At 41.1% G+C, this 21,105-nt stretch overlaps 1 protein-coding gene across 1 annotated transcript in view; it reads left to right on the forward strand.

The window, feature by feature from the left end:
• The window catches only part of myo15b (myosin XVB), a 96,763-nt gene that overhangs the window by 28,350 nt on the left and 47,308 nt on the right, over window positions 1–21,105 (forward strand). Inside the window, exons 22-33 of the mRNA XM_028476945.1 lie at window positions 1,156–1,201; window positions 6,576–6,700; window positions 6,864–6,978; window positions 7,050–7,225; window positions 7,461–7,554; window positions 8,038–8,044; window positions 10,022–10,077; window positions 19,035–19,097; window positions 19,178–19,235; window positions 19,350–19,474; window positions 20,629–20,724; window positions 20,799–21,034. Of these exons, the coding sequence (XP_028332746.1) occupies window positions 1,156–1,201; window positions 6,576–6,700; window positions 6,864–6,978; window positions 7,050–7,225; window positions 7,461–7,554; window positions 8,038–8,044; window positions 10,022–10,077; window positions 19,035–19,097; window positions 19,178–19,235; window positions 19,350–19,474; window positions 20,629–20,724; window positions 20,799–21,034 (1,197 nt within the window). The remainder of the gene's footprint in view (window positions 1–1,155; window positions 1,202–6,575; window positions 6,701–6,863; window positions 6,979–7,049; window positions 7,226–7,460; window positions 7,555–8,037; window positions 8,045–10,021; window positions 10,078–19,034; window positions 19,098–19,177; window positions 19,236–19,349; window positions 19,475–20,628; window positions 20,725–20,798; window positions 21,035–21,105) is intronic.

Consider the following 21,105-nt stretch of genomic DNA (forward strand, 5'->3'; position numbering starts at 1 on the left):
TCAGTCTGTAAACAATAAATAATAAATCTGGGGCAATGAGACATTTTAGTTAAAGTGTCTGTGAGCTTTGGCTGAGGAAAAAAAAAAAGACATGCAGTGTATGCACATAAACACATCTACATACAAATATATACATAGGGCTCTATTCTCCCACGCGCATAAGTCTAAAAAGCGGCGCAGTAGTGCTGTTTCTGGCTGTGTGCTATTCTCCTCCTGTACTTAAGTCAGTCACTATGCGCCTTCATCCCAGTTACACACTGTGGGTGGAGCATCCCAGAAATGTGGGTATTCCCATTCAAATCTGGCTTTACGCGCATTCTCCGGTGTGTGTAAGTCCTTTTCCTTGCGTGCTTCTAACCCTGGAATAAGTGCAGTGCCCCCATTAGGTGAAACATTATATTGCACTAGAAAAATGGACTTAATTACATTTGAAGCCACACGGACTCGTGCGTTGTGCACTCACTCACTCACTCAGCTGCTGCTGCACGATTAATTAAAACTCTGACAGACAGTGTAACTTGTTTACTCATACTTGGTCAGCTGTTCCATACTCCTCACCATCAGTACCTTTGCATCTTCTGGGCATCCATTTAGTTTTATGAACACTTTACAGTTGGCTGTCTAGGAATGTTGTATTTTTTTCATTTTTTCCCTTCACATTTGGTGGAAAAGGGGTGGAAAGGGTTAATCAGCGCCAAACATGTCTTGAAAGTGGAAAAAATGTGCAGAAAAGGCATTGAAATTTGATGGAGAAGCGTCAGAAATGGGAGAAGTGCAGCAAAAATGCATTAAAAGGAGCAAAAATATGGAAAGTGATGAAAATAGGTTAAAATATTGCAAGTTTAGTGTAGTTGCAGAAAAAGGGTAAAAATAAGCAAAAATGAGCTGAAATTGTTAAAAAAAAATATTCCTAGTTCCTTTAAGGCATCTGGAGACCCTCTATCAGTGTCTCGTGACCCCAAATAGGGCCCTGACCCCAAGGTTAGGAACCTCTGCACTGGTAAACCAAAATTGATTACATGTACTCCAAATGTGAGTACGAGTAGAGCTTAACTATGATTGATATCAGTGATATACTATTTATACTCAAACAACAGGATGTTTGCCTTGTGCCTCATGCTCTAACAGCCTTACCTGTGCCTGCTTTTATTTCAGATGCAAAACTACCTTCATTCGCTGTCTGAAGCCAAACTATCTAAAGGTAACTCCATCTATTTTGAAATAAACAATGTTTCAATGTCACTGCAACCAAACAATGAAACCAGAGAAAATCTGCTTCAAGCTCCAAATCTCCTCTTTTTTGCAGATATTGTCAGTTATCCGGATCAGTGATTCTGATCATGGCACAATGATCCCTTTAAAGGCTCGTAAAACATGTTCATTTCACTAATAACCATACAGTTGGACCAAATGAATGGACACCTCCGTTAGAACCAGGTTCAGAGGTGGAGAACATCTGCCTTGACTTGGGGTTAGTGGACAGAAAACAGGAACATTAGAGTATCTCACGAACCACAGATCAGGAACTGCCAACTCCAGTGTCAAGACACCTGAAACAGAAGAGAGAGAGAGAGAGAGAGAGGAGGTCTAGGAGAAAGCACAGACTGCAGAAAAACATGATACAGTGTTAGCAAGGAGGAGAGGAGCGAGACATTGAGAAGGAATTATGCTGGAGAATCTACTGAAGGGTTAGAGAGTCAAGGGCAAATTTACTAAAGGTTTAGGGGTATTAAAACGTGTACAAACATCACTCCACGCACTAATAAGGGGTACAAACCCCAGGGAATCAGCGTGTCACAATGCACCCACAATCCATTTGGCGCATTTCCCTCTCATGAAAATGTAAAGTAGGCGGATCTCATAAGGGGTGCCAAAAAATTGGAGGAGGAAATGTAAATAAATTAATGCAGTGGGTGCAATGCAATTCATCAAACCAGGAACTGTTGGCAATGACTGTTTCTGCACCGGAAAATAGTACGACCCACAGGCAGGTGCAAACACACACAGCGTCCCGTCGTCCAAGCTTATTAGCCATTTGGTGGCCGGCATTTGGGGCAGCTGGTCAAGATGTGGTCCACAATCACAGTTGGCACTGTCCGCAAGGCCCCATCACTGCATTAATTCTCCGAAACGTCCCACACTTGTCCTCAGGCAGTTGTGGGTTTGTTTATTTGTTTATTAGGGGATCCCCATTAGCTAGTGCCATGGCAACCAGCTAGTCTTCCTGAGGTCCAAATAGCAAACATGTAGCAGAAACCATTTACAAATACAAAATTTGATTAAAATGGCAAAAAAAAATTGATTAAAATGGCATTACTCACTCACAAAATCATACATATTACAATACATTACATTTGCAAGGATAAAACATCGCTAAACATAGCTAATAATACAAAGCATCTCACAGTATCAAATGGAGTTTTAGATTCTTTTTAAAAGTAAATTTACTGTCAATGCAGCAGAGGCTTGGAGGCAGGTTATTCCAAAGTGACAATGACCTGTGAATAAAAGATCTCTTTAAAGCATTGGTTTTTGGGCAAGGTAAAGCAAGCTGCCCATTACTGGAACCTCTAGTGTTGTGTTCATGAACAGTATTACTAAAAACTAGTTGTGTATGTATAGAAACCGGAGATTTACTGCTCATGACTGACTTGAACAGCATAAGTGTATTAAAAGACAACCTATTGGCAACAGTAAGCCATGAGAGGCAGGCATGCATATGGATCACATTAGATCTTAGTGGGCAACCCAGTACTAAGCGTGCTTCCCTGTTCTGGACAACCTGGAGCTCCCTGAGTTCACCACTGACAGCAGATGACCACACCGTATAGAGCAATAGTCCAGATGACATAAGACTAAGCTTTGAGCTATTTGACATAAAAGGGGACGAGCCACAAAAGAGAAACATTTCCTCGCAATACCAATTGCTCTTCCCATTTTCAAAACAATATAATTAATGTGGTTACACCAAGAAAGAGAGCAGTCCACCATTACGCCAAGGAGTTTAGTACTTTCAACTTGTTGAACTACCGAATTGCACAAGTTTAACTCAAGCTTTGGGCTTGTGGATAACCTGCGCCTTGTACCAAGCACCATGCATTTAGTCTTGCATTTAGTCAAATGTTGAGAGCAAGTCTATTACATAAAACCCAGTCATGCACAATTTCAATGCTCAAGACCTCGTTGAATACATTGCATGACGATGCAGCATAATACAATGTTGAATCATCTGCATAGAGAACAGTTTTAGCCACTTTTGTAGCCCAAGATAGATAATTCATAAAGATTGAGAACATATATTCACATATTTGGGCCTCTCCGGTGGGGGCCTGGCTCCTCTGTTGGTGGCTGGGCCACTGCTTAGAGTAAAAATACATCAGGATGGTGCGGTCGGGCGTGGCGGTGGGTCTCGGGGGGGCTTTGCTGGGGTCTCTCCTTGCGGGGTCTTTCCGGGCGGTGTCGGCCTGGTGGGGCGCGGGGGTGCTTCCTCCCCTTGGGTGTGGCTGGGTGCTTGTTTCGTCTCCTGGTGGCCTTGGGGGCGGGCCCCGCGGTGTGCGGGCCCGGGGCGGCCTGCCTCGCCGGTTTGGGGGGTGGGTGTGCTGAGGGTGTGCTGGTGTCCTCGCCGGGGTTGGGGCGGGGTTGCTTGGCGCCTCGGGGTGATGCTGTTTACTGGGGGGCGGCGCTAGCTGTTCCGGTGGTGGAGGTTGCTGTCGGCCGCCTGGTGGGTCTATCCTGCCGTTTGCGGACTGGTGGGTGGGTCCGGGGCATCTTTGGCTGGGGGCTGCTGTCCCGCACTTGATGTGTGCCATTGGGGTGCCTCCGTCCCCGCGGTGGGGATCGCCGGTTGCTCGCGGGCCGGCGGGGGGCGCTGCTCCGTGGCTGGTGCTGTCCGGGGGGCGGCGGGCCCTGGGCTGCTGGCCGTGGGCTGACCGGGGCTGTGCGGTCCTGCTGGGCCGTGGCCGGGTCCCGGGCGGGGGTGGGGGATGCGTCCCGGGGGGCTTGCCCTTGGGGGGTCCTGGTCCCGGGGGGTGCTCCTGGGGCCCGGGGTGCTTGGCCTGCTGGCCGGGCCGGTCCTGGCGGGGGTCTTTCGGGGCGGGTGGCGCGTGCCGCGCCCTTGCGTACCTACTGGTACGGCCCCTGCTTGGGCAGTGCCCCGTGAGGTAGGGTGTCGGGGGCCGGAATAGGGGGCCACATCCCGGCGGGGCGGTCTGGCTTGGCCCTTGGAGGGGGCCCTGGCTTTAAAAAAAAAAAAAAAAACTGAAGCTCGTGGCGCGGGCGGCATCAGTGAAGGGTGATCTGGGGCGCCGTGGGGGGCTAGGTTGGGGTGCCTGGGGGCCGGCGGGGAGACTCCCAGCGGCCCCCTGGTGCCTTATGCGGCTTGGGGTGTGGTCGTCCTCCCTGGGCGGGCTGCTCCTGGTGCTGCATCCGTTCCGGGTCCTTCTGGCCTGGGGTCGGGCCCCTGCTGGCTCTGGGCTCGCCGGCGGGTGCCCACTGGCTGCCTGTTCGGCGCGGTTCTGGTCGTCTGCTGGGCGTGGGCTTCGGCTCCTCCGCTGGGGCCTCGGGCAGGGAGTTCTCTGGGCCCTCCCCTCGGGGGGTTGGGCGCGGGGGTGGGGTGGGGGGGTGGGGGGGTCGATGGGGTGGGGGGTCTGGGGGTTGGGGGTGGGATCGGTGGCGTGGTGCGCTGGGTCCTTGGCTCCTTGGGGCTTTCTCGGGTGTGTATGGGGGGGCGATGGCTGCCTCTCGGCTTGGGATCTTGGGGGCGTTCGGGGGACTGCTTGGCCGTGGGGTGGTCGCCGGGGGCCCTTAGGCTGCCTGCTCTTGCTGCTGGCCTGACTGCTTCTTCGGGCCCGGGGGCGGCTCTTGGGTTATGCAGTGGCGGTACTTGGAAATACATTTGTCATGGATGCACTGGCCTTGGGCTGTGGGATAACACTCATACTGGGCTCAACCTTAGACACGTTGTTCCCAAATACCTGTTTTATGGAATTTCCACTCACCTCTTCCTCTGTTCACAGCCACCACCATTATTCCTAAACCACACACTGGTCACCAAACTGGCTTGACAACACAACAATAAACACAATATACACAACCACAATTTCACATCGCATCACTTAAAACTATTCCCCACCCATTCCATATCCTATCTTGTATCCCTCTTCCCTGTTAACTTCCCCACCCCCCTCCAACCCCTCACCTTGGTGTAACACTGCCCTCTCTTTTTTACATCCTCCCTTTAATAAAGTATTTCTTACCCTTCCCTAGGGAGGGCTGGTGACGGTCACAATTATGCAATGAAATAAATACATTTATTTAATTGCAATAATAAAATATGCATTGCTGTCAAAAGATTGCACTTCTTGTAGTGTTAACCTTCGACAGCATGTGCAGACAAGGAAAAAAAAAAAAAATAAAAAAAAATAAATAAATAAAGATTGAGAAGAGTAAGGGTCCTAAGCAGCTACCCTGTGGAACTCCACAGTCCAGACCTCTGCTACTGGACAGGCTGCCATTCAAATACACCTTCTGTGATCTGGAGGACAGGTAGCTTTTGATCCACTTTAATGCTGAATAATTAAAACCATAACATTTAAGTTTCTCAACCAGTAAAGAATGGTCAAGAACATCAAAAGCAGCACTAAAATCCAAAAACATGGCAAAAGGGCCTTTTTCAGGGAACATGAAGTGGATTACCAATTTAAAGCTGTTCTGCAGCAATGAAGGTTGAATCAGCCTTGAAAGCTGGTGCTACTAATTCCTACAGGTGTTCCAACTTTTTCTTGGTTCCTTCCAACCTCCTCTTTCTGCATAAAAGCAGTGTTGGAACACACTGTGGTACCAGATCCTCATGAGTGTCAGGTGAACAGTATTGTTCATGCTCTGTAATCTCAGCAAAGATCCGTCTGAAGATGCAGCACCGCTGGTGGTAAGCAAACACAGGAGAGGTCTGGATGATGAAAGCCATCTGCGCTGCACTCAGTACATTAAAAACTAGGAAGAGCAGCACATTGCACAGGGGTAGTAATAACCGCAGCAAGAATGGCCTTCATTAAGTCATGAGAGTGCTTTTCTTGATTTAATGAACATCTGTCAGAGGGTATAAAGCAGATATCTTCATCCACAAAAGTTTTATCATCCGCAGTGTAAGGCGCAGAAAGACTTCTTTTTTCATGGGAAGACTTTGGTGGTGGTTTTTTTTGTGAAATTTGTTTTCTAAAGGTGCAATCACACCAACGGATCTTACAGCGTTTAAAACACTAAAATTCGCTTGCTCAGATACTCTGCCTCCTTTTGGGTGGTGTGAACACATGTTCCATGAATTGCTTATTCATTCTATGCTTTAATTTGGTCAGTGCAATGACACAATAAACTGAATCATTTTCAGTAAAAAACTGGAAAAAGTGTGGTGTTCTAAAACTTTTGAGCGGTAGTGTAAATATTTAGTGAAATTCTCACCTTTGCCTCATAGAACCTGGTCTGAAAATCACTGTTTTAAAAAAACTTCAGGGAGTCTAAACCTAGAGTATTTTTCTAATTTGTTATGACATTGATGTGTCTCTTATGTCCTCCCACAGCTTCCTGGAATCTTTGATGTTGAATATGTGTCAGCCCAGCTGAGGCATGCTGGGATACTGGAGACCATTCACATCAGAAAGGAGGGTTTCCCCATACGGATTCACTACTCGTTCTTTATTGAGAGGTGCTGCATCCATTCAGAGCATATTCTTACTGTTACTCCAACCTTACCTAATGTAATAAAGGTTATCTACAATCTAAAAACACTGAACTCCAACACAACCAACCGTTAATGAAACAGCGATGATGTGTTTGAGCCTTTTTGACGTCATCTGTTGCTGTTTCAGGTATGGGGTCCTGCTAACACAACGGCTGCAAGAAGCTTCAGAGAAAGAGCTGACGATGGCCCTGCTCAACATGGTTGAAGCAGAAGAAGGAGAGTATCAGCTGGGACTCACCAAGGTGACCATTTGTTATCACTGCCACAGAAAAGGCTTCTGATGCGGTATGATCATGGTTTACATGTACCGTAGGTGTTCCTCAAGGAGCGTTTGTACCAGCAACTGGAAGAGAAGTGGAGCAGCACTCAGACCTGGGCTGCCATCACCATCCAGAGGAACATCCGAGGCTTTCTCTGCAGGAGAAACTTCAAGTTTTTTAAACAGAAAGCCATTGTCATCCAGAGCCACATCCGTGGACATCAGGCCAGGTACACAAGCACCGCAGAGCCATAAGTAGGAATATTCACAAGAACTAGTGGTTGTAGATGCTGCATTTAGCAGTTCATGAACATTTCATGATAAACTATATCTACTTGTGCTACATTTTATCTTGAGGCCATTTTTTTTAGATTTACCTGTATATACCTTTATTGAGATTCCCCTAAAAAGGGACTATCAACATTTTCCTGTTATCTTAATAATGTTTTCCCTTCTTTCTTGCAGGAAATACTACAAGCGTCTAAAGCAGTCTTTCTCTCAGTTTTGGGCGTTGATGCTGATCACCAGGAACACCATCAAAAAACGCCATTGGAGGAAGGTATGAGAGGGACCAACACCTGGATACATGTGTGGATCCATTTGGCCCCACCCCCTTACTCATCGTTCCTTTTTAATTTTCTACTGTTAGAACCAGTTGTAGTCCAAGTGCACTGCAGAGTAAAATGAAACTGTAGCACAATTATTGCTTGGTTTCATGGCAACCTTGTTTTTTTTTTTACTTTATTGGGCCATAAATTGTCTGTTGTGCAATCACAGCAGCAGTAAACGTCTCCACCCAGCAGCTTTTTGCCCTCTGACACTCGTCTTTGAGGTCAAAGTTTGATTCTGGTTTCTAACATTTTCCATTTTCTTATTTTTTCCCCTGCTGGTGCCTATGATTATATGAGATATTGATAGTGAATTTAAAGCTGTCAAGTAAAAGCAATGTCAAAGCAATGACCCGCCCACAGTAAGGGTTGTGGGCGGGTCTTTCTGTCCAGTGTGACTGGTCGATACCTGATCACACAATTCCTGCTTGCAGTGGCTTTGTATTAGCTATAATCAGGGCTGGGAGGGTTACTTTAAAAATGTAATTCGGTACAAGTACAATTTACCTGTTAAAAAATGGAATCAGTAACTTACTCTAAGTATCGTTATATTATTAAAGTAATGTAACTGATTACTTTTGGATTACTTCAATACCAAACATGCAAATAAAGACACAAAAGGATAGAATACGTGTAACCTACTTACTGTATTATTTTAGACAAACATAAAATCACATTTTAAAGTCACACTGTATTAAAGGAAATGTTTTAGTTTAACACAGAGTGAGCGAACCCACAGTAGTTTAAATAATAAGGTGCCGAAAGATTATCAATCAATTTACTCATTAGTTATGAACAATTTAGTTGAAACATTGACCTTGACCACAGACCATAATATAATAATGTATGGTATATAATAATTGTTATTGTTACAGTTTAGTAATATATATAAAACAAAAAAGTACCACCTGTGATATGTCAGGTTTTAACTAGTTCTATAGTTATAGTTACAAAGGTTACATACACAACATAGTAACAATTGTTGAGTAGATGTTTTAGGTATTAACATGTTCCAGGGTACATTCTAAGTAATTCCCCTACACTGGTGTCAGCCTGTCTTTCATGTGCCATGGAATATACAGGTAGTGACTTTAAAACAGAATTCAAATTTTCTGAGGAAAGGAGGCAGGGCTGTAGGATTATTACGTCACATAGTGGAAGTGCATCTGATCGTCAAAACAGACTTGATCACCTTTTCCTAACTCCTCTCCTAACACCTTTCCTTAACACTGTGACGTCATCCACAGGGTTAAGGAAAAGTGGATAGAAAAGGAGATAGGAGGGACTATTTGGACACAACCTCAGAGGCAAGTGATATCAACAGCCGCTAACAACTTCCGGGAACTATTTGAAACTTCTGGAAACTCTTCCGTTGTCACATCTCTCTCTCTAAACGGCTGTATGTGCGTTCTGTTACATGTACTGTAAGTGAAATTTACTCAAGTAAAAGTAGAAGTATGCCTCAATAAATTTACTCTTGTGAGTAATTTTCTTAAGTTAATCAAGTACATATAACTGAGTAAATGTAACTTGTTATTCAGTTGTAAATATCTCAGTAAGAAAATCAGTGTATGTCACGTGTTTCCACCCTTTCCCACTCCTCCTGTCAATCATCATTTGTTTATACACTAAAGCATTAGAGAAAAAGAGTTTATTAAGGTTTTCAGTTTAGATATTAGTGTTGTTGATGAACTTAGTAATGGCAACATGAGTTGCTTTGAGTTTCCCTTAAAGATGCTTCACCTCACAACTTTTCTTTGACAAGTCGCAAGTGTGGAATTTGTTGCCGGGAGTTTACCTTTGGGGTCAATCTTTTGTTTATTTGTTGAATACATAAATAACCCCTTGATATTAACCTGATATTGACCTGTTCTCTAGCACCACCATCAGGACAAACATTTAAATTAGATTTCATTAATCTGTTTTACACAGCTAAAGTAGCATGGGGTCACATTGACCCCAGAGAAAACACCAATGCTTGCAATGTGTGTTCAGAACACTGGAAAAAAATCATCATGAGAATGTTATGCTTATTCAATTATAATCATCAAATAGTCAACTATTATTTTTATAAACTGACTGTGGCTTCATCCCTCTTCATGAGGATGTTGTGTTACATTTAAACATTAATCTAGAATTTTTGACAGATATCATTAAGATAACTACCGTAGGTCATGGACTTTGTCCTTGTTTCCTGTGTGAGGTATTCATTCCATGTTGTCATGTAGTCATTGACCAGCGTGATGTGATGATGATATTTATACTGCATTATATCTAATCTTTTCCTTTAACGAACATCCTTATCTTTGAAAGTATCTTGCATAAATCATGACACACGGGCTCACACACCCACACACATGCACACGCCCCAGCCTCCCTCTGCTCTTGGACTTCGACCTCACTGAGTGAAACTTGAAGCATTGTCGCATCTTTTTTTTCTTCTTCTGAAAATTGTCTCTCGTCATCTCAGATCGGTAGGCTGCTTTTTCTGTGCTTCAGCTGTGGGTTTTTAAGTATCCATTGTCTTTGTTTGTAGCTAAAGCCTAATGTTTAAGCATTAAATAAGGACCAGGGCTCTGTTTGTGTCAGGTTTCTTAACTGTTTTCGTGTGACCTCTTACATTAATCAGGTTAAAGGTTTTTGTGTTTTGTTTCGTTTTGTGTTGTGTTGTGATTTTTGTGAGGTTTCTGGGCTGTTGTTCTGTCACATGGTTTATGGTATCTGTTTATGAGGAGTGAACTCTGAACAGCTGACTGTCAGCTTTAATGAAACTTAGCTGAAGTAAAACAAGATGTATATCAGAGTTAAAATGTTTATTCAGATTATCCAGTAAATCATGACAGCATGTCTAATAGGTTTTCAACACTTCCTTGTGATTTTGGTTTCTTTTCCAAATCCTGTTAAAAAGCTTAAAGGTAAATAAACCTCAAACACACTTTTTTCTGCTGAATACATATGTATTTGGGTACGAGACAGTGCTGTTGGTTGATCCTAGTCCAACTTTTAACAATTAGTTCAAGTATTTTAATTCTGTGTATTTATTTGTAAAATGTCACAGTGACTGGCCTCTATGGGTTGAACGCTGCTATTACAACTGAATTTTACTATTGGCTGAGATGGATTATTTGGACCATCGTGCCTCACCAACGTTCACTGTTGGCTTCTATGAAAGCTGGGAGAAGGGAGGAGGGTTTCCTCCAATCACAGCGCTCAGTGAGCATTGATTGACAGCCTCAATGAGGAACTCTATGTCTAATCAGAGAGTTCATCAATCTACGTGTGTATGTACAGACACTTCGGCTGCATCCGAATATTCCCTCCTATTCACATTTCCATAACAATGACAATTGTTTTGACAATCAGACACACTTCCTCTAGGAGACGTAATAATATGATACACATTTCTGAAAATAGATTAAAAGCTCATTTATAACACTTTCTGTGGAAATAATCTAAAAAATCACACGGTTTAAATGCAAATCAAAGGAAAAGAGGCTACCAGACTACGAGGAACAAAAGTGAAACTAAAAGAACGTCACATTGAGAATGGTTGCTCGCACTCACCTTCCACTCAGAAATAGGATAAAAATGTCTCTGATCCCTTTTTCTAGAACCACAGTGTCTGTTTTATGTCAGTTATAATCTGATCATTTGTTTTACATATAAAAAGATATGGGTTTTAGATTATTTATTTAAAGTTGTTCAAGGCATATTATTGCATTGGTACATGATCTCTGTTTCTTATCGTGAGTTTCCATGAGCGCTCCGGTGTGCATTTCCCTTTAAATATAGTCGCAGCAAGGAATTGTGGGTCAGCAATATCTCGTCTCCTTTGGTAAAGGATGCATCAGTGTTTTCTAGGCTAAAGGAGGTTATAAAGAAAGCATTAAGCCTCTTTTCCTGTGCTTAAAGAGAGCTTGGAGGCTCTTTATTGTGTGTATCCCCGTCTGTCTCTGTGTGTGCGCAGATGTGCGTGTACTTCTCGTTGCTGTGTCTTCCTGGTTTATGTGTGTGAGGTGGTGTTCTGAGGCTCATGCGTGAGTAGAGCAGGGGCTGTTTGTGAATGATATTGTGTCTGTGGGGCTGTGTGTGCTGTGTGCTTATGCTTGTGGGCTGTGTATTGTATGTAGTAGTTGAGAAGACAGCACTCTGTCCCCGCCAGCTCTATGTGCTGCCTGAGTGGGCGTGTCTTACTGAGTCAGGAGTAACGAGGCATTTTTGAATTTCCCCCAAGTGGCAGGTCAGCAGAATACAGGGGTTAATTTACTCTTTAAAGTTGCTCAGGACGATATTTTTTAATCAGATAAAGACATAGTGTAGGCCTGATAGATCAATAAAATAAAAATAATTTGCTTGAAAAGAGATGTGTAGGGTTGAAGGTGCCACTTGTAAGTATATTATATCTCATTGTCCTATTGACATTGTTGAAAAGGTTAGGAGCATTGCATTGTGGGATGTGGAGTCACATTTCTGGTGTTTTCACTTAAGTTGCGGCAAAACAATGTTTGTTTTGCGCTTACACAGAAAGATCTGAATCCGTGCAAAATGAAGTAAATGTGGCGGATTGAGGTGATAACACTGAGAATACTGGGAACAAACTAGAACCTAATCAAGAAATCACAGTAAGAATGAAGGAAAAACAATTCTATACATCCATCTACAGGACTCCATATCCCACAATGCAATGTACCAAACTTTTTTACAATGTCAATAAGAGAGTGTTTACAGTGTGGAGATGAAAACAAACTTTCCAGTGACAATTTAGACTTTTACTTCTTTTTATACCAAGCAAATGATCTTTGATTCATCAACCTATGCTGTATAATTGTTTTATCTGATAAAAAATTATTGTCCCGAGCAGCTTTACGGAGTCACTAAAACCAGCTCACAAACTTGAGCTCTATTTGTTATATCTGATTACATTCTATTTTAGAGATGTCAGAAGTATGAAATCATTTGTGTCTCTACTTCAGCATTTAAAACATCTTCATAATCACGTTGCGTTGCTTAAATAACAATGTGGAACAATGTGCAACACCGCGACCCCAACCTTTCAGTTTCTATTCTGACTATAGGCTTTAGTGCCAGGGTGTTAAACTCATTTTAGTTCAGGGGCCAAATACGGAGCAGTTTGATCTCAAGTGGGCCACAGATTTAATGCTGGAAAATGAGTAATTTCAACATTATTGTGCCTTTTTTTGCACTTCTACATATACATAAACTACAAAATATGTAAGAAACTGACCTTATTCAAACGATAAGTGATAGATATAAGTCCCAACAGGATCTTCAATTCAATTTCCTAGATTTTGTGACAAATTTCTATTTAATTAGGGAAAATGTTTTGTAATAATTTGAGGAAATTTTAAAGATTTTGTAAGAATTCAAGAATTTTTTAAAATATTGTTGAGGGCTGAATCGGCTTTGAGTTTGACACACATGCATTAGTGAGTGACTGGGAGTATCTGACACTTTCGTATTTTAGTATTTTTTATTGCACTCTTCTAGCACGTGGTCATGTTCGTGTCTAAGAGTGATCAGTTTTATTAAAAAACAGGAAGTCTGAGTTCATTTCCAGCAGCTAAACAATGTAGCAAGTGTGAATTATTAGATTTATCGGGTTTTTTTGTCTTTCCTAGGATTTAGATACAGAAGTATCTCATTTGATCTTCATCTTTGCATAAGATGAGCTTTGATGATCTGAGCTTAAGACAAAACCTAGTATTTTATCCACCTCAAGAGAAGTATACTATAGACTGTTAGAGTTTTAAGAGCTAAAAGGCCAAAGACTGACTGCAGGGTTAGCGTTACAAACTATTTATACTGTACTCCCAATCTGAGTGTTACTTTAACCTTGAACATTGGTTTGTTGTTATATTTTAAGACAAACCCAAGTGTATCCCTTCAATGGACTACTAAAGCTGCTGGAGACGATAACTAACATGTTTTATAACACAGATAAAGACATTGTGTAGGCCTCATAGAGCAATAAATCAAAGGTATTGCTTCAGAAAAACGGGGACGTTTAAAATTTCAAAGGTTTATAATTGCTGCTCAATTGTTTTGTTGACAAAAGATCATGTGACTTAAACTTCTGAAAAGTTTTGTATGTTGCATAATGTATTGTGGCATTGGCATTCACTTTAAATTTATTTTATTCGGGAAGTGTTTCCACTTCATTTGGCACAACTTTTAAATAAACACCAGAAATGTTTTTAGGTCACACTGACATCAGTAGTGATGAGATCAACTTGTGCATTTAATAGTGAGAGGTAGTGAGAGGTACTTTTCCCCAGAAGCTTTAAATGACAGTTGCTCATGTTTCAAAATTTAAAACAAGAAGAGAGACAGAAAAAAAACAACCAATAACCTAATCCAGTGGTTCTCAAACTTTTTTGGGTATTTCCACGTTCAAGCCCCACCTGCGCTCATTGTCCCCAAACACATTTTCAAGTTTATGGAAGTAACAACAAGTAAACATTTACAAGTAACACATTTATACTTTTTTCATCATAAATCAACCTGCATTAAAAACAAATGTATAAGTCCAGCAGTGAAAATGACAGGAAATAATATGAAACATTTTCTGATCTTACCTTTGCTGAAGCTCTGGTAACTCAGGTGTTGGTCTCCATTTTTTAAAAGCTGTCGTTTTTCCTCAAAAAAAAGTTTCTCTATCATCTCTAGCGCTGTCATCCTTCCTGTAGTGTTATCCCGCCCACTAGCTAGAGAACGTAGCAGCAGCGGTCACTTGGCATCGATTCACTAATGTACTGTGTGAACTTATATATAGCATTTAGCATAGCGCGGTTATGTGCAAAGGCAGCTCTCTACGCTGCCTTTGGACGTAAATGGTTGTCATCTTGGGGACCTGACTGCGCATGCGCAAACACGTAAAAACATGTAATGGGAACGGAGGCTCTTTGGGAGGGGGCGTGGCCTCCCTCTGCCTTACAGCAAAGTGAGACTGTGCAGCTGTTCCAGGAAATAGCGCTGTTTAGTAATTTGGGCTATGAAACGCACAAAATGCTGACACTTTCAAACTTATAGGTCCTGTAGGCTATTGGAAATGTAAAAATAGATAATTTATAATTCTTTTATAATTAAAACAAATAATCAAAATATCAATTCACCCTTGGGTAGGCACTGCCTACATTGCCTACCCTGACCACACGTCACTGTCAGTTTTATATAGCGCTTAAAAAAAACCTCAAGGATGCTTAAATATATGGAGAATAAAGAGCTATTCGGTAGCTAACTAGCATGGATTGTTCTTTGGAGATTTTATAGTATAGACTCTGGCCATGTCTTAAATGCTCCAGGAGCCCCACTCATAATCTAGGCATTTTGGGAATTTCCCCCTTAGTGACAGATCAGCAAAAAAACAGGGGTTTTACTTAAACTTTAATGGTTTTTTTTTTTTTTATTTCTGCTGCAATCGTTGACTTCTCATTATTACTTTCTTTGTGTGTAGGCATTTTGTTTAGTGTTAATGATCTTTATTGTCAATGAAAAAAGCTGTATTATGTGATTCAAAGCCTGTAAAATGTAGGCCAGTATTGGTTTGCTTCTGGGATAGGTGTTCCTCCCATTGGTGGACAGCTAGTGGACAAACTAGCATAAATATCTCATATGCACATTTCTGTTGTTATTGGAAAAGCATTACGTGTATCAGTGAAGAAACAATGAGTCACTGTTGTTACCGCAGCACAGCACTGTAATGATTTACCCTGCATAGAACAGCTGATGTCAAGAACATAATGACTGGTTCACTGCAGAAGCATCCATGCTATGACAGTATGCAGAGGCACACAGTGAAATTGAATTAGCAGTAATTAGTATATAGTATATAGTTGGTATAATGTTATATAGGGTGGGGGTGGCGTAGCGGTTAAAGAAGCCGGCGTGTAATCAGAGGGTCACTGGTTCAAATCCAAACTGGACCATAACTGCATGTGTTGTATGTCACTTTGGATAAAAGCATCTTATAAATTCAATTGTAATCTTGTAATTGTAATATAGTGCGAAATACTACACAACAATCTCATTGCAATTATCATATACAATTAAAACAATTAAATAAATACCAAACATTATAATAATACCAAACATTGAATAACAATGGAAAGGAACAACTCCTTTTTAATAATATTCATAATTCATTGGAATTTATATAGTGCTTTTATTGACACTTAAAGCACTTAACATTGTATTATTCATTCACTCCACACACAGTGGTGGTAAGTTACTATTGTAGCCACAGTTGCCCTGGGGCAGACTGACGTAAGTTGCTGAACATTCTACTATTAGAGACACCAGGAAAGCCCAATAAACAGTCTGGTAGCAAATGTTAATTAATGGTGTGTGATCATTAAAGGGATCCTCAACCTAAACATACAAAGAATATTCAATGGAACTTTTCCTGGTAGGAATGCAAGGCGATTTAGAAGCTGTGACATAGTGATTACTAAGGAAGTTCTCCATTCATGTAACTTACAATCATAACTTTATTTATATAGGGCCAAATACAACAATGCTCATGTCGTAGTGCTTATCAAAAAAGAACATGCATCAGCTAAACTCTGTTTAACGGGAACAAATCTCCATTAGAACCAGGCACAGAGGTGGAGAACATCTGCTTGGACTGATTGGAGTTAGTAGACAGAAAGACCAGAACAGAACAGGACAGAGGGATAGAACATCAGAGAACCACAGATCAAGAACTGTGAGCTCCAGCGTTAAGACACCTGAAACAGAGAAGAGAGAGGAGGGAGAGGAGAACCATACCTGTCATGTTTTGAATTTGAAAATAAGGGAAATTTTCAGGCGCCCACTACAAGCCGTCCCACCGACCCAACCAAGCTCCAGTATCCCTTATATTTTAAGATAAATGCAGAAGAAATCTAAAATAACCACTTATCAACCACTTATTAAAAACAATTATGTGATCAGAATCTGGTAGGTTGACCTTTATTAACATTGAAATGCTGTGAACATTCCTACTAGGGCTGGTGATATGGACCAAAACTCATATCTCAATATATTTTCTCAAAATGGTGAAATATGATATAATCTAGATATTTTTATCAAATAAAGTCTGACCAGAAAAACAATTCTAGGTTAAATTTGCTGATGCAAAATGCTACACAGTGACATTTATTAACAAACAGCTGATCAATATGTGACACTCATTAATCATCTAACTGAGCTTTACATGTTGTTCTGAGAAGTAAAAGCAGCGACTCCTAAAAATAGGATTTTGATACATTATAAGCTGTGTTTATTTAATTTACTTACAGTTTATATACAAGTCAACACGTTGTATATTTACTGTTAATTTAACATTGCTTGTCTTTAAGTTAGACATTAACATTTTATTTTCATTATATATTTTATTATAATTTCTCATGCTCACTCATGTGGTTCTCTGGTATTCACTAATGACTTATTAGACACATTTATTTCAGACTTTACATTATTTTACACTTTTTTAAAGCAGTGTATATTTGTGGCTCTTGTGATTGGCTGATTTTTCATGGTGACTTATGTGGTTCTTCTGCCGTGGTAAACGTTAAAATCTCAGTTATTAATCTAACAGAACGTGTAACTGTGTCACATCCTGATGGTCTTTAGGAAGATAAACTCTTACATTTTACAACGTATTTACACCAGTTCTTTGTTTTTTTTCAACGGAACGTCTTCATTCATCATCTCTGTTCTGAGTTATTTCCGGGTTTGTTGCCACTGTCAGCACTAATCTTGTGAGAACTGCCACTCAGACCATTTCAGGTGGAAGTTCTTGCAAGGCTAGGGACGGCGTTCAGTTTAGTAAGGCATCTTTTATTTATTACATTAAAATACAGGATATTTATGGGAAAATACTAATACGGCGGGAAAGAGAGGTAAAATACGGGAGTTTCCCGGCCAAAACGGGATACTTGACAGGTATGAGGAGAAGGCACAGACTGCAAAAAACATTATACAGTATTAGCAGGTCTGCCTACATGGAAACACCTGGTGCTAAACTATGTGTGAGTGGAATGAGAATGAGTTTGGTGTTGTGTGGTTTGTAAGCAGTGTGGTGGGTATACAACAGGAGTCAGAAACGGGGGATTAATTACAACCCCGCCATGACTGTGTCTGTGTGGACAGCACCTGTTAGAGGACTATGTGTCGACAGAATGGCCCTGAAAGGCAAGGGTCAGGTGTGGGAAATGAGGCCACATCCCACATCACCCACATCTATCAGAAGTGTAGGATTGTGTTTGAATGTAATGTTGGTGTTATACTATATAATCTTAGTTTTTAATTCCTCTTTTTAGGTTTAAGGCTTTGTTCCTCGTGGTTAGGTTAATGCTTTTATATGATATACACTTTTTAAAATTAGTAGGTTTTGAGTTTAGCCTTAAAGATGGAGAGAGTAGCAGCCTCCCGTACTCCGACTAGGAGCTGGTTTGATGAGTTTAAAGGCATCTGATGGTTGCTATGTTATAATAGACGTCCTGTTTTAGGTTGTTCAGCTGAAGGCATGTGTGGACTTGTAGTGAGATAGATGATAGTGGCGTCAAAATGCTGCACCAACCGCCATTCTCATATAGTCTGATCTCTCGTTTCTTAGTGAATGCAACGTCAAACAATCCGTTCACCGTAATGTTCCTGATCTTCATAGGAACAACATCATAACGTTCATGGAACTGGATGACACTTAACTAAGCACCAACATGTCACTGTAGAGATGTATAGGACTTGAAGTACATAGTAGTAATTATGACGTATTGAGAACATTATATGTAAGTGTTGAATGGTTAACACATCTGATGCAATGTTTTTCTTGTTGTTTTTTGCAATGTTTTTCAATGACTCCAGTTTGTCTTTATTTGCTTTTAACCTGTCTTTGTTTGGTGACACTAAGGTTGTTGTACATTTGTGACGTCATGGGTGTGTTCGGACCTCCCTGGATTTGGTTCTCACATCTTTGGTGTTTGGTTTGGGAAGGTCAAGAGGCAGTCCAGGGTTGGGCTGTCTGTAGGTTTATGGAGACTCTTTTATTTGATTAACTCATGATCCTTGAAGTGGGGCCACAATATTTGAAAATATTTGCTGCATGAATACACACACACCCATATTTGATCTGCTACACAAGCATCTTATTTAGATATGGTTAGCTATTCATGTGGTATGTGCACCCATTGTAGAAAGGTAGATTACTGAATACTAGGATTGGTGTCAAACATTGAGGAAACTGTTTTTATTGGCTTTAGATCATTCGAGTGACGTGCTCTATAGCAGGGCAGCTCCTGAAGCTGTAAACTTCATGTTTTTTTGACTCTGTGAGGACAAATGTCCAAGAACAGTTTCAGCTCAACTCAATGTGGAGATATTTTCAATATTGTTTTGTTCTTTATGATGAATCAGTGTGTATAACTTTCAGGAATTCACAGAGAAGAACAAATTGAAGACTCTGGAAAAGAAACAGGTGGTCGCTCCTGGGATGGTAAGGAAGTTCAAAGACCAATAATGTGATTGTTGGATTTGTACAGATAATCATACAGTGACATGTTTGTTTATTTGCAGGACGTGCGACTGTTGGAGATCCCTGCTGAGCTTTCTGCCAGACTCCGCAGCGGAGCAGGTAACACATATTCCTCACCCAGACTCGAGGAAATTCCCACTGCACTTGTGCTTCACCATTGTCTCAGATCTATTCAGGTGTTACTGTTGTTGTAATGTCTGTTTTGTCCTCCAGGGCAGCAGAATGCATCAAACGTCACTGAGGCGGCGCCTCCACAGGTGAAGGCAGAACAGAAGCTGGTCTTGCCTCCTGATATTGACAAACATCCTTTCTCTCGCTATGCCAACTCTTTATTAAAGGTGAGATTATTTAGAGAGCCTGAACTCCTCCACCTATATACTAAGCCAAGCCTTTACCTTTACCTTATCGCAAAGCAGAACCAAAGCACAACTTAAGCGTGCTGTAAAGTTAATGAAAGGAGTATTTCAGGCCCGAAAAATTTAGCTTTGTTTACAATAACTTCCTCCTTATTGGGTTGGTGTCAATATCATAAATCTCTAATTCATCAATCCCTCCTCAAAAAGGTCAGGAAAAAATACAACAGTTTACTTTGTTAATGGATGGATGTAAATAACTTAATGCACATCAATGTGGATTTAGAAAAGCATGCAGCCAATCTCAGCTACTCAGCCATAATGTCGCTAGTCCATCATGTCCAGCACAGAAAACGACTGAAAAAGGAAACATTTTCTAAAAGTCAATGGTAACCCAGACCATCATTAAGTACATTGCATTAAATTGCCAAACCATCTTCCTTCCTTATTGATAACATTGAACTGCTTGTATGTATGATGAGCACGTCTAAAGAACATGTTTTCTTTTAAACAATTTGTTTTTGAGCCGAATGAAAACCTGGGGTTGATTCCTTGTTCAGAATGGGGAAATCAAGGCTAATTTAGACTTCAATGTTACTAACCCTTTAACAACCCCACCAACAAAGAAATCAACAAATTTCCATTTCTTATGTCCTTGGGTGAGTAAAAACCATTAAAATTTCCATTGAGGCAGAACAATCAGTGAGCTAACGCCTAATGTTTAAAGTCAAATCACTACATGAATTAATCAGGAATAGTTCCAAGTGCTTCTCCTTATTATCACATTATTAAAGTCCAGCCAGACCGAGACAAGACCGAGTAAAACTGCTCTTCAGTCCGAGACAATATGAAGACCACCAAAATAATGTCCAAGAGAATCCTTCAAGTTTTATTGGTAAAGATTGAGTGAGATGATATGTATATACCAACAATCATGATACATATATAGTATATTATCCCATCTTTATTAAAGATACATCTGTGTTTACTCTGTGTAGCTGTGAATCTTTATATTATGATTGAGAATAATGTTCCCTGATCTAACCATAAACAATATTATAAAGTATTGGTCATCAAACAGACCCTTTAAGGCTTTTGAAAAAGCAGTTTCTGATCTGACTGTGCTCTGCTCTCTTTAGGACACATGGTGCCAGCCTCAGGGACACCCCCTCCATAAACCACTCACTACATTGCAGCCTGATGAAGCTAGGACTGCCTTGGAGATTTACAAACTGGTATACTGAACTGAATGTTAGATTTGATATATTTTTCATTATTTTCTAACCTTGTGTTATTCTGTTCTCATTAGATTTTACGGTTCACGGGGGAGTCTCCCCTCAGTGGTTGGCAGGAACAGCTCTTAGGGAACTATATTGTGGAGAAGGGTCAGAACCAACCAGTACTGAGGGACGAGATCCTTGCCCAAGTAGTTTACCATATGTGGGGCCTTCAGGACGAGCAGAGCAGCCTTCGGGCCTGGCTGCTGCTGGCCTGCTGCCTCAGTGCCTTCACACCGTCACCAAGTCTGGACAAACCTCTGCTCAAGTAGGTCCTCATTAGCGTTAGTTGATGCTTGATCCAGGGGTGTTTTTAAGAAGCATTAAGAATGTGTGTAA

Source organism: Gouania willdenowi, chromosome 19 (genome assembly GCF_900634775.1).
Source record: "Gouania willdenowi chromosome 19, fGouWil2.1, whole genome shotgun sequence".
NCBI lineage: Eukaryota > Metazoa > Chordata > Actinopteri > Blenniiformes > Gobiesocidae > Gouania > Gouania willdenowi.